The following is a 24,556-nucleotide window of genomic DNA, read 5'->3' as shown; positions in this document are numbered from 1 at the left end:
ACAGCCCTGCCACTCTCCTCAGCCACCTTCCAACCAATATCCTCAAACCCCACAGAGTCAAGAGCGAGGACGAACATCTCGTTGCCCAAAATGCACTGAACAGAACCGACAGGAGTGTAACCACTGCTTCGTATGTGGAGAGACAGGACATCGGGCAGTAGGGTGCTTGAAACGGACCAAGTTTCAGGGAAACGGGAGCCGGTCTCAGCCGAGGGACAGCCAGAGACCGGGATACACCCTCAGTCCCAATCACTAAACCCCATCCCCATGCAACAACCCCAACAGCATAAGCCGAACCAACAACCATCACACAGGCCTGCCTGCCGGAGTGTCACAGGAAGCAAAGTTCCCCTAGTCGGAAAGAGAAGCTACCTCAAATGTCTGATTGGTGGATATCCAACTACAGTCCTGTTTGACACCGGCTCACAGGTGAGCATAATAGACAGAGAATGGGCCAATACTCATATCCCCAGCTATCCAGTGAGGCCGTTACAGGAGCTCCTTGAAGAAAATGTAGGCCTAGAAGTTGTCGGTATGGGTGGCCATGCTATCCCTTATGATGGATGGGTTGAGCTCACTGTCAACCTCACAGGTAATGACGACCCCAACCTCGCCATACAAACCCCCTTCTTAGTCAGTCGACTGTCTCTGTCCCAGCCGATAGTCGGAGCTAATGTACTTGAGGAGATCATCCATAGGCGAGAATCCTCCGGTGATGCTGTGAGCACAGTAATCAGTCTCCTACGAAGTGCCTTCGGAATGGAAGAAGAGCAAGTGGTGGCCATGGTCAACTTCATTCAAGTACCCCAAAAGACTGACTGCCGTCCAGCCACAGTGAGAGTGGGAAGGAACAATGTTGTCATCCCGCCTAGGAAAGCAGTACATGTGTGGTGCAGAGTACCCCCGAATTTCGACACCTCTGACCCCCGTGTCTTGTATGAACCAACGGAAGAGAACCCTGTTACAGACCAGCTGAGCATAGGAGAAGGCCTCCTGGAAGTCAAGAACACTCGACGGCCTTACGTCAAAGTGCCCATCTCCAACCACTCTGAACATGGGATCATTCTACCAAAGAGGACTCCCTTGGGCACCATCCAATGTGTCGCCAAGATCCTTGAAACAGACGCGGCAGAACCTCAACAGATTGGAGTCACAGTGAAAACAACCACAACAGCAGAGGTCAACAAAATCGCCTCCTCCAATGGTTCTCCCACTGATTCCTGGCTACCGCCTGTTGACATCAGCCACCTCAGTCCAGAACAACAACAGATGGTGAGAGAGGTCCTGCAGGAAGAGTCTGGGGCGTTCGCTCGTGACAGTGGTGACGTTGGCTGTATCCCCTCCTTACAGATGGAGATCAGGCTCAAGGATGACACCCCAGTACAAAAAGCCTATGCATCTATCCCCAAACCATTATACAAGGAGGTCAAAGAATACATTCAGGATTTGCTGGTGAAGGGATGGATCATCAAGTCGCGATCGCCTTACGCCGCCCCGGTCATATGTGTGAGGAAGAAAGACGGTTCATTACGCCTGTGTGTCGACTATAGACTCTTAAATAGCAAGACAGTGCCAGACCGACACCCCCTCCCCCGGATCCAGGATCTCACCGACTCACTGGGAGGTTACAGCTGGTTTTCGATCCTGGACCAGGGGAAGGCCTATCACCAAGGCTTCATCGCCGAAGGATCCAGACATCTGACAGCATTCACAACGCCTTGGGGACTCTACGAGTGGGTTAGGATGCCCTTTGGGTTGTCAAATGCACCCGCTGCATTCCAGAGGAGCATGGAGGAGATGCTCGACACGCTCCGAGACGAATGTTGCATCCCTTACTTGGATGATGTTTTGTGTTTCTCCAAGTCCTTCGAAGAACATGTACAGGTGCTGCGCAGAGTCCTACAAGCCCTACAACACCACGGCGTGAAACTGAAGCCGGAGAAGTGCGAGCTATTCCGCAAAGAGGTCCGCTATGTTGGCCGGCTGGTGTCTGCGGACGGAGTGAGGGTGGACCCCAAAGACATCGAGGCAGTGCAGATCCTGAAAAACAAAAGACCACAGACAGTGGGTGAGGTCAGGCAGTTGCTGGGTTTCCTGAGCTATTACCGTACATATGTGCAAGACTTCTCCCGGATAGCAAAACCCCTGTACGACCTACTCAAGACTAAGACCAACACCAGCACACCCCCACCCAAACCACTGCGGGGAAAGTCAAACAGTCCCCAGCAGCCATCCCGTACACCTGTAGAATGGCGTGAGGAACACCAGCAGATTTTGGAAGGACTGATCGACAGACTGACCAAACCTCCAGTGCTGGCGTATCCAGATTTCAATTGCCCCTTCACACTCCACACTGACGCTTCTCAAAAAGGCCTGGGAGCAGTTCTATATCAGAAACAGGATGGGAAGATGAGAGTGATTGGCTATGGGTCACGCACCTTAACACCGGCGGAGGAGAACTACCATCTGCACAGTGGAAAGCTGGAGTTCTTAGCGTTAAAGTGGGCAGTATGTGACAAGTTCCGGGATTATCTGTTTTATGCCCCTCATTTTACCATCGTCACAGACAATAATCCCCTGACGTACATCCTAAGTACAGCCAAACTCAACGCGGTGGGCCATCGCTGGGTGGGTCAACTTGCTGATTTCAATTTCAACATCATCTATCGGCCTGGAAAAGCTCACATCGATGCCGACACCCTGTCCCGTTATCCCCTGGACATCAACACCCTCCTGGCGGAGTGTTCAGAGGAGTTGTCAGATGATGCAGTGTGTGCGATCTGGGAAGGAAGTCGAAGAGCCCAACAGAAGGATGTTGCCTGGGTGGCGGCTCTCAACTTAGCATCACAAGTTCAACCCCCTGTGGAGTCTCTGCAAACCATCAGCCATGATCAACTAGTCAGAGCACAAAGGGCAGACCCTGCAATCGGGAAGGTGATCACTTCAAAAGAAAACAACACACCACCAGATGAAGTCGACGCAAGCACGAAAAGACTTCTGCGGGAATGGAGCAAATTGCACATCGAGGATGGCCTGCTCTACAGGAAGACGATTGGTCGAAGACAACTGGTCCTGCCCTCCACCTACAAACAGCTGGCACTCACCCATCTACATAACAACATGGGCCACGTAGGTGTTGAGAAAGTCCTGAGTCTAGCCAGGGAAAGGTTCTATTGGCCCTTTATGAAGAAAGATATCGAAGAATATGTCACAAGAAAGTGCCCGTGTATCAAGCAGAAGAAGCCGACCACCCCTGAAAGAGCACCTATGAGCAGCATAACATCAAACTCTCCCCTCGAACTCGTCTGCATTGATTTCCTCCATCTAGAAACCAGTCGGGGTGGATATGAATACATCTTGGTCGTGATCGACCACTTCACTCGATTCGCGCAGGCGTACCCTACCAGGAACAAAGCTGGCAAGACGGCGGCTGACCGACTGTTCAATGACTTCATCCCCAGATTCGGATACCCTGACAAACTCCACCATGACCAGGGCCGGGAGTTTGAAAACGAACTGTTCCGAACCCTCAGACAGTTGTCCAGCGTCGGCCACTCAAGAACTTCACCCTATCACCCCCAGGGAAACCCCGCCGAGAGACTGAACCGGACCCTGTTGCAAATGCTTCGTACACTGGGTGAGAAGGAGAAGGAGAATTGGAAAGACCATCTTCACCACGTGATTCACGCGTACAACTGCACAAAGCATGAATCTACAGGCTTCTCTCCTTACTTCTTGTTGTATGGCCGTCATCCACGCCTGCCTGTCGACCTTCTCTTCGGCCTTATCACAGATGAAGATGCTGAAACTCCAAGAGGATATGCAGAGAAATGGGCCGGGAAGATGACAGAAGCATATCGGATAGCAAATGAGAACAGTCAACAGTCCAGCTCAAAAGGAAAGAAATACTACGACAGAAGGAGCAAAGGTGTGACTCTTCAGGAAGGAGACCGGGTCCTGGTACGGAACCTCAGCGAAAGAGGCGGCCCCGGAAAACTCAGAAACTACTGGGAGAAAAACATCTATATCGTGAGAGAGCAAGTAGGAGACAATCCAGTCTACAAGGTAACTTCAGAGAGAGGAGGCACTACTCGCACCTTGCACCGAAACATGCTGTTACAAGTGAACGACTTACCTGTTGAGCTACCCGAAAACACAGTCACCACCACCAACAAACCTAAGCCCAAAGAGAGAACTGGGAGGTCCCCATCAACTGAGACCACAGGACAGACACAGAGGCCAGATACCAGTGACTCTGAAGAAGAGGATGGGATGCCTGGATATTGGCTACGGATACCTGTGAGAGATCAAAGGAGTGCAAACCGACCAGCTCAGTTACCAAACAGACCTGAACCGAATAGAACCTACACGAGGGAGGAAACCACTGTTGAACCTGAAAGAGAGGAAATGGAAAATGGAACAGATGAGGACCAGGAAAATCACATTGATTCTGGACAAGAACTAGACTCATCTCAACTGAACGGTGACACCCCAGAAACACCCCAGGTAACTCACCAGGAGAAAGAGGTCCAACCATCCCCCTCTGATGACCAGGTCCCCCTGAGACGGTCTACCAGAGAAAGGCAACCTCGCCACGTGTTCACATACCCCTCCCTTGGTCAACCTACCTACCATCTAAATCCTATGGTGAATGCAGTCGGAGCCCAGCACACCCCATGGACTTACCTGACTAACCCATATCACTACATCCAACCCTTCCAACCCCCATATGTCAATCCCTACTCATACCCACCTGCCGCATACCCCATCCATTGTTTCTGAACCACTAAAGAATATACACAGTTTACATTACCAGGTTGGTAACAAGTTAATGTTCAATTATTAGTGTCAAGTGTCAGGAGCCACTTTAGTTTGTGGGGGAGTGTGTAGTACTCTCAGAAAGCTATACGCTTTTGATATTTTTATATTATTTTATTCAAACTAATAATTTAATTCTACATAAACTGTAAGACATTTAGTTGATATAAGGTATGGAGAGGGGAGCCAATGACGTTAGGTTTAGCAGGTCAGATGGTTTAGTGCCCGGTTTCCTCTAGAGGGCGCACGCGCGTTTCCTTTAGAGCAGATTTGGGAAGAAAGAAGCTGGTCCCGTCTCTTCATCCTCTGTCTTTTCTTTAATATTTTCCAGGTTAGTAAAACGTGACAAGCACTTAAAACCAACTTCCAAGGTTATTATATGAATGTAGAATACATTTGAGGGATGTGATATGTTGTTGTGAATGTTGTGAAGTGTTATTTTGAAGAGAATTGTGCCTCGTGGCCGTCCTGTATTTTCGTTGCTAGCTAGCCAGCTACAAAACGGCACCCCAACAACTGGTGAAAGTGAGAGTGGTTTTCCTGATTACACTTGACCGATCTTTTGTACTATTAGTGTGTGAGTTTATTGAGTGATGAAAGTCTCATTTTGAGACTACAGTTCAAAGTGTATTATATTGATAGCTCCCAGTGTTATGTGCTGATAATTTGGAAAAGCCAATTTAGAATATTTTGAGTGAGTAACTCAGCTACAGTAGAGAAGTACTGTATTATTGATTGATATCAGAATAGGTAGGCCCTTGACTACTGTATTTGTGTTTATTGAGTATGTGAAGAGTATTGAAGTATGAGTATGTGAAGACGATGTGTGAATGTATTATTTTCATCTAAATGTTTATTTGTTTGAGACTACATGGAATGTGGATCCTAGAACCAGCATGAATGTTGAGAATTTAGTATTGAGATTGATGGACAATAACCACTAGCACTAGGGACATTTTTGAATAAGGATGATTTGTATTGAATAATTGTGTAAATAAATACGAGAGCAGATTTGGGAAGAAAGAAGCTGGTCCCGTCTCTTCATCCTCTGTCTTTTCTTTAATATTTTCCAGTGGGATTGAAGAGCACGGGCACACTAATATTGTTACCACCGTACTATCGCCTCGTGCGGGTAACACATACAGGCATGCAGACAGACAGACATGCAGACCGACATGCAGACAGACAGGCATGCAGACAGACAGACATGCAGACCGACAGGCACGCAGACAGACAGGCACGCAGACAGACAGACAGACAGACAGGCACGCACACAGACAGACATGTAGACAGACAGGCATGCAGACAGACAGACAGGCATGCAGACAGACAGACATGCAGACAGACATGCACGCAGACAGACAGACAGGCACGCAGACAGACAGGCACGCAGACAGACAGAGAGAAAGACACCAACTCACTAGCTGCTGGTTGGGAGGATGTCTGGGCGAGTCAGAATGTTTGATCGTTACTAGATGGTAGCTGAAGGTGCGTTTGATTGACAGCTGCTGGGCGGGGTCAGTGTGGTCACTCTCAACGGGATTGGCTGTCGTCCGGGACACCTGCCGCTGTCGCCATGGCAGCTCTTTCACACCTCAGCAGGTGACAAACAGCCGTATGGCACGCACACACACACACGCACACACACACACACACACGCACACACACACACACGCAAAAACAAACAGACATCTTGGCCTCAATTTATCGGAGGAGATTGCAGACTCGTCCGTGTCTGTTTGTCTGGTTGTGATATTGTGTGTGTGTGTGTGTGTGTGTGTGTGTGTGTGTGGTCATGCTGGGAGTGTTTTTGTCCCCCCCAGCGTGGGAATGAGACAGATCTGTCACTGCTATGAAAGGGCTGTAGGAGGTGAGTGGGAAGGGGGGGGGTAGTGGAGGAAGGGAGGGGAGGGGGGAGAGGAGGAGAGGAGGGGGGAGAGGAGGAGTTGGGGGGGGGGGAGGAGGAGAGGAGGGGGGAGAGAAGGGGGGAGGAGAGGAGGGGGGAGAGGAGGAGTTTTGGGGGGGGGAATCGTAACCCACCAGCCCTCTCTGCATCACTGCTCACTTATTAATGATACAGTGAGTCCAGCACAAGCCTTGACCATGTGAGTGTGTGTGTGTGTGCGTGTGTGTGTTTTGGGAGGTGTGTGTGTGTTTTGGGAGGTGTGTGTGTGTTTTGGGAGGTGTGTGTGTGTTTTGGGAGGTGTGTGTGTGATTTGGGAGGTGTGTATGTATGTTGCCGTGTGTGTGATCATTGTGATGTGGGGGTTTAAATAGAGCAGGTCTGCAGATTCAGACAACAAGTCCTGTTTCTCCTTCGACGCCACATGAAGACTGGTCTCTGCTACCTTTTTACCGGTTCTTCATTAAGGTGATCTGTTGTACCTGAATGCACCTTCCCATCACATGTGCATTAGATACAGCATAGTGCACTGTGATTTATCACAGATTGTAAAGCGCTAACTCATCACTGTACAGTACACTACTCCAGGGCTGGGTGTTGAGTCTCAGTCATTGGTACCTGTTCATTTATAAAGCCTACTGGGTAAACGCCCATCCTACATCTGCTCTGGGATTGCACAGAGATCTATCGGTCGTTGTACTGTAGTCAGATCACAGAGGGGGCGGCGGTATAGCTCAGTTGGTAGAGCGGGTCGTTCAGTGATCGTATGGTCGGTGGTTCGAATCCCGGCTCCTCCTGACTACCTGTCGGAAGTGTCCTTGGGCAAGACACTGAACCCCAAATTGCTCCCAATGAGCAGGCAAGCGCCTTGCATGGCAGCTGCCGCCATTGGTGTGTGAATGGCGCTCCGGGCCAGTGTAACAACTGGATGGGGTGCGCGTTACAAATGCAGTACCTATACCTAAGTTGTGATCCTGTTATCTGTGCCAAGTGCAAGGACAGAACTGGGAAAGACGGCGTTTATGTCCTCTGCTCCATAAACTTGGAACAGCCTTCAAAAAGACTAAGGCACTTGGTCTCTCTGCCTGTTTTTAAAGCTCTTACAAGCTCAATGATAAATGATTCGGTTGGTACGTGTCAACGTCCACAGGTGAATCTGTACATTCTGTAACCCTGAACACTTTTATTGTATCGAGTAGAGAGAGGAGTCGCTGGAGCACTCGGCTATTAGAGCCTTTTATTAAAGTGCAGCGCCTTATGAAGATGTACCGACATGGAAACGTTGTAAGCCTTTACTGCGCCTTAATAAAAGGCTCTTATAGCCGAGTGCTCCAGCGACTCCTCCCCCTACTTGGTGCCACTGAAGTCCCGCCCCTGAGAAGCACCGGTCAGCGTGCTACAGCTGAAGCGTGGTGACACCCCTGTATTATTCACATTTATTATATATTCCCTTGTTGCTTTATTGTTGTTTTTATTGTCGTTTCTGTTCATAACTTTTCGAGCAGATTTCATCTCGTTGTACATTGTATAACGACAATAAAGGCTTTCTATTCTATTGTATTCTATTTTTTAAGCTGCTATTTTGGCCTGATCTCCCTTGTAAACAAGACCATTAATATCAATGAGACTCACCTGGTAAAATAAAGGTTAGATGTGATACAGTAGCTGGTCGTTATAGAGATGTGATAACTGGAGGTGATCGAGATTTGACAGCAGCTGGAGTCTGTATTATAGAGAGATGTGATAACTGGAGACAGTGTTATAGAGATGTGATAACTGGAGGCAGTGTTATAGAGATGTGATAACTGGAGACAGTATTATAGAGAGATGTGATAACTGGAGGCAGTATTATAGAGATGTGATAACTGGAGGTGATAGAGATGTGATAACTGGAGGCAGTGTTATAGAGATGTGATAACTGGAGGCAGTGTTATAGAGATGTGATAACTGGAGACAGTATTATAGAGATGTGATAACTGGAGGCAGCATTTTAAAGAGAGATGTGATAGCTGGAGGTGATATAGATGTGATAACTGGAGACAGTATTATAGAGATGTGATAACTGGAGGCAGTATTATAGAGAGATGTGATAACTGGAGGCAGTGTTATAGAGATGTGATAACTGGAGACTGTTATAGAGATGTGATAACTGGAGACTGTTATAGAGATGTGATAACTGGAGACTGTTATAGAGATGTGATAACTGGAGGCAGTGTTATAGAGATGTGATAACTGGAGGCAGTGTTATAGAGATGTGATAACTGGAGGCAGTGTTATAGAGATGTGATAACTGGAGACTGTTATAGAGTTGTGATAACTGGAGGCAGTGTTATAGAGATGTGATAACTGGAGGCAGTGTTATAGAGATATGATAACTGGAGGCAGCGTTATAGAGATGTGATAACTGGAGGCAGCGTTATAGAGATGTGATAACTGGAGGCAGTGTTATAGAGATGTGATACCTGGAGGCAGTATTATAGAGATGTGATAACTGGAGGCAGTATTATAGAGATGTGATAACGGGAGGCAGTATTATAGAGATGTGATAACGGGAGGCAGTGTTATAGAGATGTGATACCTGGAGGCAGTGTTATAGAGATGTGATAACTGGAGGAAGTGTTATAGAGACGTGATAACTGGAGACAGTGTTATAGAGATGTGATAACTGGAGGTAGTATTATAGAGAGATGTGATAACTGGAGGCAGTATTATAGAGATGTGATAACTGAGACAGTGTTATAGAGAGATATAACTCTAATCTCTCTTGATTCTCTCTCTCTCTCTCTCTCTCTCTCTCTCTTCTCCATCATCTCAGTTCAGTTCCAAGGGGATTTATAGGCATGGGAATCGTGTTTACATTGCCGAAGCAAGTGTGAAATGATAAGATAAATGAGACCAGTAACATTGCAACATGTTTTATTTTTATTTATTTACAAGTGTATTTAAAGCTTCATGAGATCTCTTGGCCCCTCTTTCATGAAGAAATCAGCACTGCGTTTTAAGAACCACACTTCCCATAATTATCCACTCGCTCGCTGTAATGATGGGGGAAAAAAATATGATAACAAACGTACGTGGAGCAGACTGGATTGGAAGATTGGAGCTACTTCAATGTACACTACTACGCTACTACATATATATCTATATACCCTGTATATCTAAACCACCTTTACTACATATAGACCCTGTATATCTAAACCACCTTTACTACATATAGACCCTGGAGCTTCTATAGATCCTCAGTGCTGTTCAACAGTCCTGATACGGCCATGTTGTTGGTGTGTTGGAGCCGGCAGAGAAAGTTTGTAACTGATCAGTCGCTTGATTGGTTCCCGGGGTGAACGGGGAGGGGGGCTGATGGGCTGGGATGTAGTGTGATGTCGCCTAGCAACCGTAGCTATTAGAAAGACCGAGTACATTATGGTCTGTCCTGCTGGGATGAGTGACAGCGAGTGTCTTTGTTGATCTGAGACCCAGCAGCGTTCTAAAAGTCACCCCCCCCCACACACACACACACACACACACTGTCACACATACACACACACACACACACACACACACACACACACACTTACACTCTCTCACACAGACAAACACGCCTGCCTGGGTCTCCAGGTCTGCTAATGCTAGCTCAGTCTGCTAATGCAGTGTTATTATCGGGTCAGATCAGACACGGTCCTGGCCGGGTCAGCTGATCACCTCGTTACTGCCACTCTGGACATCACATCAGGACTGCATGTTCCTCCTCATGCTCATTAACCCTTTTAATACGACCACGTCACCGGCAACATTTAAAAAATATCTAACAAATATTTAATAATATTTAAAAAATATCTAACAAATCTAAAAAATTCCTCACTCCAACACTTGCTGAAAGCTGAGAAACTGCGCTTTCTAGTATTATAGGGAAAATCTTATTAATATTTGAAATGTTTCACTATATTTTCAGGGTTAAAAGGGTTAACCTAATCCTGTCCAATCCTGATCCACCCTACATTGATCAGTAGATGTTGTTTCTTAGTTCTCTCTGGGTTACATTCGATTACAGTCACTTAGCAGACACTTTTTTATCCAAAGCAACTTAAAGTAATTGCATTTAACCTAGGTAGTCGGTGTACTACTACTCGCCAGAACTCACAAGTGCATCTCCTTTCTAAGAGCATAATCTAGTGCAAGAGTAGCAAATTAAAAATGCAATTGGTGCTTAAGAGGGAGGATGCTGGTAGTACTTCTTGAAGAGGTGAGTTTTGAGCCTGTGGTGAAAGATGGGCAGCGAATCCAAACCATGAAGAGAGGAGTAGAGAGGAAGGAGAAGGAGGGGGGTGAGAGGAGAGGAAGGGAGAGAAGATTGGGAAGCGGGGGAGAGGACAAGACGGGGTATGGGGGAGGGACAGAGAGAGAGATACAATTAAAAATAAGGACGAATGTTAGGAAGGACCCTCAAAAAAGAAAGAGGCTTGTGTCCTTGGCAGCTGCAATTACTCTCCTACATGGATAGTTAAGTTAAGCAGCTGTAACTGCTCAGTGTTGCGTGCGTCTGTGTGCGTGTGCATGCGCATGTGTGTGTGTGTGTCTGAGAGTGAGTGAGTGAGTGTCTGTAATTGCTCAGCGCATCCATAGAATCATCTCTCTCGTTCAGTTCAGTCCATTGAGCTTTATTGACACACATGTTCACATTTCCAGCAACGTCTTCGACATTCTGAACACGTACAGTATATACAGTACACTACACAGAACATGTACAGTATATACCAGTCCCTCCTGGATTTCGCGATATTTTGGGGGGATTTCTGTGGCCAAAAAGCTTGATTTTGCTGTTGCTTTTCTGAAAATTTGCAAAGCCCTTTTTTCATGTTAATTTAATATAAAGCAATACAAAGTCATATGTGCTCAATTTTGGGTGATTTTAAGCAGAATACATGATACAAAAACAATTAGAAACATTTTAAAGTCCCAATTTCTTTTCTTTTTTTTTTTTACATTTTCCTTAAAGGCCCTAAGAGGAGTTACGGGAAGCGGAAGTATTTTCCGCCCAAAAAGACATTTCTCATGAGCCTCCCCGCGCACTGTCATAAACCTTAGCTACCTGAACCGAGTGTTTTGAAGACGGAACGATGGCTACTGATGAGGTAATTACATACGTCTTACTAGTAACGTTACTTTTGACAATATATAACGGTCATATTTAAATTATTCTTCGTCTTGTCGGCGCCGTAGGCTACTGCAGTAAATCGTTTTCTCATTCCAAGGAAGTTCTGGACGACCCGACCACGAAATAATCATCTAAAAATAAACTACATACAAGGAACGACATTTGTCGAAAATGGACACATAAACAAGTGTGGGTAATGTAAATTCACCCACATTAAAATGAGATAACTTATTGTAACCAAAAATAAACTCCTCGGGGTACCTTTAACATTCCTGAAATTTCTGAACAAGAAATTAAACTGCCTCACTAATTCTCACTCTTGGAAAGGGGTATGTTGACTGCTGTGCAGGTGCGTACCCAATCTTCACAAATTTGAAAAATAACAATAATTAATAATTAGATAAAATATAATATCACTGTGCAGTGTTTCCCCTAGGATTTCTTACACAGTAGAAAGGTACAGTAGGCATAGACACTAATAAGCGAACCCTTAGCCAAAGGGTGAGGTGCAAGTATAAAAAATGCTTGATTAATGGTAAAGTAGCTATGATTAATAGTAAAGTATCTATCTACATATCCATCTATCTATCTATCCATCTTCTATCTAATCTTATCTAATCTATCATTTAAAAAAAAATGCTTATGGACCAGCGCCCAGACCGCTCACAGATTCATTCACACACACATACACACACACACACACACACACACACACACACACACACACACACACACACACACACACACACACACACACACACACACACACACACAGTATCTCCCCTCCTGTGTCTTTTGTAGGGGTGTGTGTTCATGGAGAGGCTCCTACTTTAGCTAGCCACTAGTCTCACGGGCCAGACAAGTCCACTTCCGGTCCAGACAACAGTCTCTTCTCCGTAGAGAGTCTGGCTCCGAGACTAGCTAGCCACTAGCTGCAAACTAGCATTGCAGCTCGCTAACGTTAGCTGCAAGCTAAAGTTTAGCGCTAAAGTTTAGAGATAGCTGCAAGCTAACATTTAGCACAAACCAATGGAGTTTAACATGCCGTTAGCATGACGGCTAATGGAAAATGATGGTAAAACTCACCTTGATTCTTTCAGCGCTTGCCACAGTCTTCGCTGCTACTGCTTCAGTCATGGTGATCTGCCTTTGCTGCCATTATTCTGCCATATATATATATATATATATATATATATATATATATATATATATAAAGGTCTCTGTTACACATATGTATATATATGTGTATATTATATTATATTTTATGGATGTAGTCACTCAGAAATGTTTGCTACAGACCTTGTTTCTCTTAATGTATGACAACAGTCAACATATTTTGCAGCTAAAATACGTCTCTCTCTCTGTCTCTCTCTCTCTCTGTCACTCTCTTTCTCTCTCCCTCTCTTCAGGAGCGTGTGGTGGTGGAGAGTGCTGATTGGTTAGTTGTTGTTCCATACTGGGCCACCTGGCCTTTCCAGACGCTGCTGTTGCCACGGAGACATGTTCTACGGCTGACCGACCTAACGGCCCAGGAGAGAGAGGGTGAGGGTCATGCCCCCCCAACACACACACGCACACACCTACACACACACGCACACACCTACACACACACACACACATGTCCTGAAGTCCTGGCGCTCGTATGTTTTCTCAATAAACCAGACTTAACCTGTTTGAGCGAATCTTGGCAAATCCTTTTTGACTAGATCGGTTAAAAATCTTCTACAGCACACACACACACACACACATACACACACACACACACACACACACACACACACACACACACACACACACACACACACACACACACACACACCCCTTCCCACCATGTTGTTGACTACCTCTAGCCTGTCAGGTCTGTCTAGTCTGCCACTATGGTGAGGAGTCACATGCTGTCAGGATAAATATGCATCTCACCTCTCCTGCTCTCCTCCTCCACCTCTCCTCTCCTCCTCCACCTCTCCTCTCCTCCTCCTGCTCTCCCTCTCTCCTACAGGTGTCAGTGGTGTTTATTGGTGTTTAAATCACACAGGCAGCTGTTGTTTGTGACCAGTAATGTTTGCTGCGTTTGTTGGGATTACAATTTTAACCTTGATGGACACATTTAATCTACTCCAAACATGGAGGCAGGAGGTTCATTTAATCTACTCCAAACATGACAGGAGGTTCATTTAATCTACTCCAAACATGACAGGAGGTTCATTTAATCTACTCCAAACATGTAGGAAGGAGGTTCATTTAATCTACTCCAAACATGACAGGAGGTTCATTTAATCTACTCCAAACATGTAGGAAGGAGGTTCATTTAATCTACTCCAAACATGACAGGAGGTTCATTTAATCTACTCCAAACATGTAGGAAGGAGGTTCATTTAATCTACTCCAAACATGACAGGAGGTTCATTTCATCTACTCCAAACATGACAGGAGGTTCATTTAATCTACTCCAAACATGAAAGGAGGTTCATTTAATCTACTCCAAACATGTAGGAAGGAGGTTCATTTAATCTACTCCAAACATGACAAGAGGTTCATTTAATCTACTCCAAACATGACAGGAGGTTCATTTAATCTACTCCAAACATGACAGGAGGTTCATTTAATCTACTCCAAACATGACAGGAGGTTCATTTGAGGAATTAAGTTTCCATTTTACAGTTGATAGAGAAAGCTGACTATTCTACCTCTGCTGTGTGGTCTTTTTCCTCTGTGTGTGTGTGTGTGTGTGTGTGTATGTATTTGTGTGTGTGTTGGTAGGGGGTATTCATTACAGTGTTGTATTACTTGACAGTGACAGCAGAATGTTGTATTGCTTGACAGTGGCGGCAGAATGAATGTAAGACGGGCGTGAAACAGCACTGCTATCTCACTCTCCTATTCTCTGTCTCTCACAGGCCTGGCTGACACCATGAAAAGACTCCTGACAAAATATGACAACCTCTTTGAGGTCTCCTTCCCTTACTCCATGGGCTGGCATGGTAGGACACACACACACACACACACACACACACACACACACACACACACACACACACACACACCACACAGATGGAGAAATGCATCAACTGGAGTTTTTTTGGGTTGGTGATGTGGATGAGCGGTGAGGAGAGAGAGAGAGGGAGGGGGAGGAGTGGCATGGGTCTTGCCAGATGTCTTGTTGTCTTGGCGAGCGCTGGAGGGAGGACAGGGGGGCGTGTCTTCAGCACTCACGCCAGTCCTGTCCTCATCAGAGTCTCACACAGACGGATACTCCTAACCATCACCCCTGGGTACTTAACATCACCAGCTGAAGTTGACTCGTCGCTCCAACGTCACTGCAGTGTCAGAGTCTTAACGTCGCTCAAACCTTGTCTCGATGTCAGAATCTTAACAACCTGGACCTTATTTACGGCATATTATAAGACGTCTTTAGAAACGAAATAGCTTCCTCACTTGCTCCAGCACGCATGCGCACAGCGTGCTGGAGCAACGCTTGCGCGCTGTGCGCATGCGTGCTGGAGCAAGTGAGGAAGCTATTTCGTTTCTAAAGACGTTTCTAAAGATCATATTACAGAGGCATGTGAAAAACCACAACAGGCCTACGCTCTATGCAAGCACAACTAGCGATTCATAAAGACAGATTGATGAAAACAACCGTTTCGCGGCACAAAATAGATTTTTTAGAAGCTGCATTCTCAGTGCCCCGTCCGCCGCCATTACATGGATATACTTGGCTCGCGCTGGATTTTACATTTCTCCTACAGGCCTCCGAATTACACCAAAGTTATCTCGGTGAGTCAAACGAGGGTCTGCTGGTAATGGCTGATATTTCATTGCTTAATTGCTTTTTAGCTTCAGCCACATAGTTACATGTGTTTTGGATGACAATGGAAACACCTTTGTCTGCCCTCTTAATAATTAGCTTAGAATTCGAACACAGTTCAGAAAGGTCTTTTCTTTCCATATAGCTGATGTTTTGAGTGTTCTCGGAAACCCTTATTTTTCATCAGTTTGGTCAAATCACTTTCTACCAATTTGCTACAGTAGATGTAGTGAGTGTGGGGTTAGGTATCCCTATATTTCTTGAAGTCCATTATCTTTTCTCAAATGGATGAAATTGTAATGATTGATGATTGACTAATTGATAATTGACTAATTGATTATCTGAGTGATGTAACCTATATATATACCATGCATTTCCTGTGCTTTGTATGAGCCTGACGAAGCAACATGCGAAACGCGTCGCTCTATTAAAATTCATAATCAGATCCCTGCCTAAGAGAGCGGTAAGTTCTCTGATTAACTTTGGCTTTATACCTGCACCTATTTTTGTTCATACTTCTGAGGGATATATCTAGATGTATAATATGGGATGGATATACTATGTGCCTAACATGAGCCGTGTATCTATGCACACACTGAAATTATAGTTTCAAAACGCTCCAGAAAGCTTCATTTGCATATTAAAATCACTAAAATTTAGTTCTGGGGGAGGATGCTCCCAGACCCCCCTACCTGAACACAGTTGTGCACCGTGTCACCTTTTTCACTACTCAGAGTTTGCAGGTCTGCATACAGTATTAGTGTGAACGTTGCTTTGGTCTGATTAGACCAACACAGCATGGCTTTGTCCACTTCTTTAGGATCTCTCTCTCTCTTTCTCTCTCTCTTTCTCTCTCCTACACACACACAGTCTGTCACCCTCCCCCCCAACACACACACACACACACACGCACACACACACACACACACACACACACACACACACACACACACACACACACACACACACACACACACACGTACCATTAGGAGCAGTGATTAATTGATCCATCCATCATTTACAGTTCAATAACTGAGAGCGAGAAGGAGAGAGAGATAGAGAGAGGGAGGAGAGAGAGAGTGGAAGAGAGAGAGAGAGAGGGAGGGAGAGAGATGGGGGAGAGAGAGGGAGATAGATAGAGATGGAGGGAGAGAGAGAGAGAGGGAGGGATAGAGAGAGGGAGGAAGAGACAAAAGGAGAACATTTTCTCCTACAGACCCTCATTAGTTTAACTGCCTCCTCTCTGGGCCTTATTAAAGATAATAACCCTGGTGATTATATCAGTGATCTGGTCCATGCACACACACACACACACAACACACACACACACACACACACACACACACACACACACACACACACACACACACACACACACACACACAACACGCACAGACACGCGCGCACACACACACACACACACACACACACACACACACACACACACACACACACACATATCAGTCATCTGTTCCATGCATACATCGGACCAGGAGTCTGGGTGACTGACCAGACCAGGCTGGGTTACTGACCAGACCAGGCTGGGTTACTGACCAGACCAGGCTGGGTTACTGACCTGACCAGGCTGGGTTACTGACCTGACCAGGCTGGGTTACTGACCAGACCAGGCTGGGTTACTGACCAGACCAGGCTGGGTTACTGACCAGACCAGGCTGGTTAACTGACCAGACCAGGCTGGGTTACTGACCAGAGTCAGTGTTGTATGATTGGCTCCTCTTTGCCTCATCAATCACCTGATCTATAATCACTGATATAAACACATGCTGGCAGCCCTGCACGAACACAGGAAGTGATATGGTAATGACATTCTGGATCGAAGATAGATGAGAGGAGTGGAGGGGGAGGAGAAGAGGAGAGAGGAGCAGGGAGAGAGGAGGGAGGAGAAGAGGAGAGAGGAGGGAGGAGAAGAGCAGAGAGAGAGGAGGGAGGAGAGGAGCAGGGAGAGAGGAGCAGGGAGGGAGGAGAGGAGGGAGGAGAGGAGGGAGGAGAGGAGCAGGGAGAGAGGAGGGAGGAGAGGAGCAGGGAGAGAGGAGGGAGGAGAGAGCAGGGAGAGAGGAGGGAGGAGAGAGCAGGGAGAGAGGAGGGAGGAGAGGAGGAGAGAGGAGAGGAGGGAGGAGAGGAGCAGGGAGAGAGGAGGGAGGAGAGGAGGAGAGGAGTAGGGAGAGAGGAGGGATGAGAGGAGGAGAGAGAGAGGAGGGAGGAGAGGAGGAGAGAGAGAGGAGGGAGGAGAGGAGCAGGGAGAGAGGAGGGAGGAGAGGAGCAGGGAGAGAGGAGGGAGGAGAGGAGGAGAGAGAGAGGAGGGAGGAGAGGAGGAGAGAGAGAGGAGGGAGGAGAGGAGCAGGGAGAGAGGAGGGAGGAGAGGAGCAGGGAGAGAGGAGGGAGGAGAGGAGGAGAGAGAGAGGAGAAGAGGAGAGGAGCAGGGAGAGAGGAGGGAGGAGAGGAGCAGGGAGAGAGGAGGGATGAGAGGAGGGATGAGAGGAGGGAGGAGAGAGGAGGGAGGAGAGGAGGGAGGAGAGGAGCAGGGAGAGAGGAGGGAGGAGAGAGGAGGGAGGAGAAGAGGAGAGAGGAGGGAGGAGAGGAGCAGGGAGAGAGGAGGGAGGAGAGGAGCAGGGAGAGAGGAGGGAGGAGAGGAGCAGGGAGAGAGGAGGGAGGAGAGGAGCAGGGAGAGAGGAGGGAGGAGAAGAGGAGAGAGGAGGGAGGAGAGGAGCAGGGAGAGAGGAGGGAGGAGAGGAGAGGAGGGAGGAGAGAGGAGGGAGGAGAGAGGATGGAGGAGAGGAGTAGGGAGAGAGGAGAAGAGGAGAGGAGTAGGGAGAGAGGAGAAGAGGAGAGGAGCAGGGAGGGAGGAGGGAGGAGAGGAGCAGGGAGAGAGGAGAGAGGAGGGAGGAGAGGAGGGAGGAGAGGAGGGAGGAGAGAGGAGGGAGGAGAGGAGCAGGGAGAGAGGAGAAGAGGAGAGGAGCAGGGGGAGAGGAGGGAGGAGAGGAGGGAGGAGAGGAGGGAGGAGAGAGAAGGGAGGAGAGGAGCAGGGAGAGAGGAGGGAGGAGAGGAGGGAGGAGAGGAGGAGGGAGGAGAGGAGGGAGGAGAGGAGCAGGGAGAGAGGAGGGAGAGAGGAGGGAGGAGAGGAGGGAGGAGAGGAGCAGGGAGAGAGGAGGGAGGAGAGGAGCAGGGAGAGAGGAGGGAGGAGAGGAGGGAGAGAGGAGGGAGGAGAGAGGAGGGAGGAGAGGAGGGGGAGGAGAAGAGGAGAGGAGGAGGGAAAGAGGAGGGAGGAGAGAGGAGGGAGGAGAGGAGCAGGGAGAGAGGAGAGGAGCAGGGAGAGAGGAGGGAGGAGAGGAGCAGGGAGAGAGGAGGGAGGAGAGGAGCAGGGAGGGAGGAGAGGAGCAGGGAGAGAGGAGGGAGGAGAGGAGCAGGGAGAGAGGAGGGAGGAGAGGAGCAGGGAGAGAGGAGAAGAGGAACAGGGAGAGAGGAGGGAGGAGAGAGGAGGGAGGAGAGGAGGGAGGAGAGGAGCAGGGAGAGAGGAGGGAGGAGAGGAGCAGGGAGGAGAGGAGGGAGGAGAGGAGCAGGGAGAGAGGAGAGAGGAGGGAGGAGAGAGGAGGGAGGAGAGGGGGAGAGAGCAGGGAGGAGAGGAGCAGGGAGAGAGGAGGGAGGAGAGCTATTTTACACAAACGGATATATTCGTGAGATTTGGATTTCGGACGGAGCAGGTGACAACATACGAGTTGATGCTAGGTGTTGGCGATCTATGCGGAAGGCACAGATGCCTCACAAACGCCCGATTGAAATTCATCAGGACTAAATTACCATAAATGCTCTAATAGTGTCCGGGGCCTTTATTTACTGAGCTGCAGAGAGCCCCAGGCTTTTATCGGAGGCAGGCCTTTATTTCTTAAAACTAAACTCTCATGGACATGATCCCTTAATTGCAGGACTTTTATTGCAAAAACATTGCACAAACCCCCCCAAAAAAACCTGTGTCATCTAACAAAACAAATCAAAGCCAACGCACATAAGCCAGGCTTGACCTGGCCTGGTTATAGATGGCCATCTTTCCACTGTTGGGGGACACACTCTCGTCTCCACCTCTAGGATGTAGAGGTGCAGTGTCCGTGTGCACAAGTAGCCTCCTTCCTTAAGGATTTCAGTGGGGATGCTGTCGGGTCCAAGGGGGGTTATTATTTTTCAGGGTTCTGATTGCATGCAGGATTTCTTTGAAGGTTGGGGGGGGTCTAGATCGGACAAGGTGGGTTGGTCAGGGAGCTCTCCGAGTACAGATGGACCCACTCGGACGGCCTGGTTGAGCAGGGTGTTGAAGTGCCCCGCCCACCATCAGAGCCTGATCCTGCAGATCTTTTAAGATATTTTTTAGGGCTTTTCAACTTTAATGTTATAGGACAGTGTAGAGAGACAGGAAATGTGGGAGAGAGAGAGGGAGGACATGCGGCACAGGACCCGAGCCGGGAATCGAACCCGGGTCCGCCGCGCGAAGGACTAGCTTTCATATGGTGCGCGCCTCACCTGGTGAGCTACCGGGGCGCCCCTGATCCTGCAGATCTGACAGAGGCCAGGGAGCAGTTCCTGGAGCCGTACAGTAGACGGTCTTAACTGCGTCATAGAAACTACACATGTTGTTTCTATCTGCATGTGCCTGGATTTTGTTGGCTTTCGAGATCCACCGCTCGTTTTGCGGGTGGAAACACAGTTGCTTGGGCCTCAAAACAGAGGGCTTGCCACACACACACACATATATATAGCGCCCTTCATGGCTTTACAGAGTCCAGTATTCATTCAGACACAGTCATCCCGGTGGTGGTAAGATACATCTGTAGCCACAGCTGCCCTGGGGCAGACTGACAGAAGCGTGGCGGCCAATCAGCGCCTACGGCCCCTCCGACCACCACCAACATTCATTCACATTCATACGTTGCATGTCTTTATGATGGTGGGGGAAGCTGGAGTACCCGGAGGGAACCCACGCAGGCACGGGGAGAACATGCAAACTCCACACAGAAAGGACCTGGAACGACCGGGATTCGAACCCAGGACCTTCTTGCTGTGAGGCGTCAGTGCTAACCACTGAGCCGCCGTGCTGCCCACAACACCCACACAGCTGTGCAGGTTCTGCTGTAGCAGGAGTTGTGGTCATTAGCAGTGTGTCAAACTAGCTGTTCCCTCAGCCTATCAGAGTTCACCTCCACCAGAAACACTGAGACAGCAGGACAGGGCCTGATGCTTCCTGCTAGGCTGCTCTCACCATTAACCCATTAATTTACTCCCATTTGTGTTCATCCACTGCCCTCTATAACCGAGATATATCGTCTTCTCTCTGTTTTTCACTCTCTTTCTTTCTCTCTCTCTTTCTCTCTCTCTCTCTCTCTCTCTCTCTCTCTCTCTCTCTCAATCTGTCTCCCTCTCTTTTCTCTCTGTTATTTCTCCTCCTCCACACTCTACTGCTTCTCAGTAATGTGCTCTACTGTAATTGGGCCTGGAGGAAGTGTCCTTATTTGTTTCTACCAGCTCCATAATCCACTCTGGGGAGAAGAGATACCAGTTTCCCAGAGAGAGAGACTAGATTGTGGCCCCGCTCCAAGAGAAGGATTGGACTGTGGCCCCCAACCATCCAGAGAGAGACAAGTCACCGATTAGTCAACCTCATCCCCAAGAGAGATCAGCACCCTCACCCCCTCCCCCCCGAGAGAGATCAGCACCCTCACCCCCTCTCCCCCCAGAGAGATCAGCACCCTCACCCCCTCTCCCCCGAGAGAGATCAGCACCCTCACCCCCTCTCCCCCAAGAGAGATCAGCACCCTCACCCCCTCTCCCCCGAGAGAGACCAGCACCCTCACCCCCTCTCCCCCGAGAGAGATCAGAGCCCACAGTACAGAGCTACAGTAAGAGGTACAGTACGTACATGCAGTCCATTCACCATTTTATTATACCCACACTCCCCCAGAGAGATCAGACCCCTCACACCCCCACACACCCCCAGAGAGATCAGACCCCTCACACCCCCACACACCCCCAGAGAGATCAGACCCCTCACACCCCCACACACCCCCAGAGAGATCAGAACCCTCACCCCCCCCCCCCCCCACACCCCCAGAGAGATCAGACCCCTCACCCCCCCACACACCCCCCAGAGAGATCAGACCCCTCACCCCCCCACACACCCCCCAGAGAGATCAGACCCCTCAACCCCACACACACCCCCAGAGAGATCAGACCCCTCAACCCCCACCCCCCCCCCCAGAGAGATCATACCCCACACACCCCCAGAGAGATCAGACCCCCCCCCCACACCCCCAGAGAGATCAGGGATGAGTTTCCCAGAGGCATCGCACGCGAGTGGTCGATTCAAGCTGGTTTCAAACAGAGACAATAGATTTATCCTGAAATACGTTTTGCAAAGCGGACTCTGAAACAGGAAGTGTTTCCAGTCAGTCAGAGCGCTGACACTCAGTCAGGGAGAAGCATTTATAGGACGGTACAGGTCAAGGTCAACTTTATTTATAAAGCACGTTTAAAATCAACCGAAGTTGCACCGAAGTGCTGTACAATATATAAAATAAACTAAAACAAAAAACAGAATAAAGTGCACATAATCACAGAACAATAGAAGGACAGGACACAAAACAGGACAGGGGATGTAGGCTATCAGGCCTCAAAAGCCAGTGAAAACAAGTGCGTTTTAAGCTAAGATACAGAGGATGTGAGTGACGTCACAGACCAAACGGTCTTGATAAACTTATATCAGATCAAATTATCTGGGAACGGAAGAAAGGTTGTAAAACAATAAACTGAGAGAAACTCAGAAAACATCAATCAAGTAGGAAAACAGAAAGAGACAAATTGGGGGGTGACACATTGGTGATACTTGAATTTCATTAACAATGAGTACTTCTGCTTATTATGAGCGATCTGAAATTTTCTATGGATTTCTTGCCATACTTTCGTTGAATGAGCTAGAATCAGATTCATCATAGTATTCCCTCCCTTTCGAGGTACTTGTGCTAGTGGCACAATAGGTTTAAATGGGGAGGAAGGTTCCTGTTCAATCAAGATCCAATCTAAATCTAGGTTATATTCATTCCAGTGTCTGGCGAGTTTAGTCATCTCAAAGAACAGACTGTAGTGGTGAATGTTTGGTAATGATAAACCTCTCTTCGTTGGCCGACACAACTTGTCCATACGAATCCTCGGCTTCCTTCCATCCCAAAGGAACGGTTTTATCATACTATTGTATGTTAATAGTAATGGCTGTGGAATACTTATTGGTATCATTCCAGTTACGTAATTGATCGCCGGGGCTATAACCATATTTACTGTGTTCACTTTCCCCCATAAAGTCATACATAACTTAATCCAATGATCCAGAACTTGAATTTTATTGAGTAGCATTTCCATATTAGTGGTGATAATTTATCCTAATATCTGGGTTCAGTTCTATCCCTGAGTATTTCATACCTTTTGGGAACCATTTCAAATCAAATGCAGATAATAGATTAGGGGAGCATGTTTGAGACACTAGCATAGCGTCTGATTTGCTCCAATTAATTTTGTAACCAGATACTTTGGAATATGCTTCAATGACTTCCAACAACAATGCTACAGAGTTGACAGGATCTTGACACAGTACCAGGATGTCATCAGCATAAAGAAAGAATTTGTGTTCCCTGCAGCCTGCGTTAATTCCTTTCATTCTCGTCTCCTCTCTAATCAGTGTGACTAGAGGCTCGAGGAAGATTGTGAACTGAGACTACATCCTTGGCGGGTTGATCTAGATATATTAAAGAATGAAGATATTACCCCATTGGTAATCACTGCCGCCCTAGGGTGTGAATAAAGAACTCTTATCCATTTACAAAAGCCGTCACCAAACTCTAAATTTGACATTGCTGCGAACAAAACAGCCCATTCCACTCTATCAAAAGCTTTCTGGGCATCGAGTGATATTCATCCACATTAGATGTAGTAGTCTCCTCATGTTATCCGTTGAAGATCTATTTTTTTTATAAACTCCACTTGGTCTTTGTGGATGATTTGTGGTAGAACCTTTTCTAGCCTCATACTAATACCGCGCTAATACTTTGGACAGTATTTTACAGTCCACATTTATTAAGTTTATAGGTCTGTAGTTAGCCGGGTCTGTGAGATTTTTGTCTTTCTTTGGTATAAGTGATATTATGTCCTCATTAAAACGGTCTGGGAGTGATCCATATTGCCATGCTTCTTGGAGAACTTCTGTCAATATTGGACAGAGAATATCTACATATTTCTGATAGTATTCCGCTGGGAAGCCGTCTACACCAGGGGACTTCCCAGTTTTCATGCACATAATAGCAGTTCTCACTTCAGCTTCTGTTATAGGAGCTTCCATCTTTTTCCTGTTGCGAAAGGGTTGGTAACCTCACTTTCTGGAAAAAGGTGTTGAGCTCTTCAGTACTGCTTGTGCATGTAGACGTGTACTAACAAAATGTCAATCATTAAATCCTGTTCAGAGTACTGTCCTCCCTTGCGGTAATTTTTCAGCCTTTTGGCCAATCACAAATTAGCATGAAAAAATGTCATCACATTGATAGACCCCTAAGGGACACGCCCAAGAGAGGCATTCCTCCTTCCATAGATATCTATGGGTCCTCCAGCTGCAGGTTATACATGTCACTGTTGGAGCTTTAGAATTTCAATAATGGGTTTTTATCCATAGGGAAAACCTGCTTTATGAACAAAACTGAGATAATATTAAATATTAATTATAAATAAATAAATGCATATATTTATATTTCAATCCCTCTCTTCTCTCCAAAAACTGAGGAGGACTGTCCTCCTCTACCTCAATGGACGAGCCTCCTCTGACTCACATATCACA

At 47.4% G+C, this 24,556-nt stretch overlaps 1 protein-coding gene across 1 annotated transcript in view; it reads left to right on the top strand.

Moving 5' to 3' along the window:
• Positions 1–24,556, top strand: part of galt (galactose-1-phosphate uridylyltransferase) — a gene marked incomplete at both ends in the record, with an annotated part of 52,855 nt that overhangs the window by 23,509 nt on the left and 4,790 nt on the right. The window contains 2 exons of the mRNA XM_084460145.1: positions 13,283–13,415; positions 14,771–14,854. Of these exons, the coding sequence (XP_084316271.1) occupies positions 13,283–13,415; positions 14,771–14,854 (217 nt within the window). The remainder of the gene's footprint in view (positions 1–13,282; positions 13,416–14,770; positions 14,855–24,556) is intronic.

The sequence above is a fragment of the Borostomias antarcticus genome, assembly GCF_949987555.1.
Source record: "Borostomias antarcticus genome assembly, chromosome: 30".
In the NCBI taxonomy this organism is placed as follows: Eukaryota; Metazoa; Chordata; class Actinopteri; order Stomiiformes; family Stomiidae; genus Borostomias; species Borostomias antarcticus.
The sequence above is the reverse complement of the archived record's forward strand: the minus strand, read 5'-3'. Positions and strand labels throughout refer to the sequence as shown.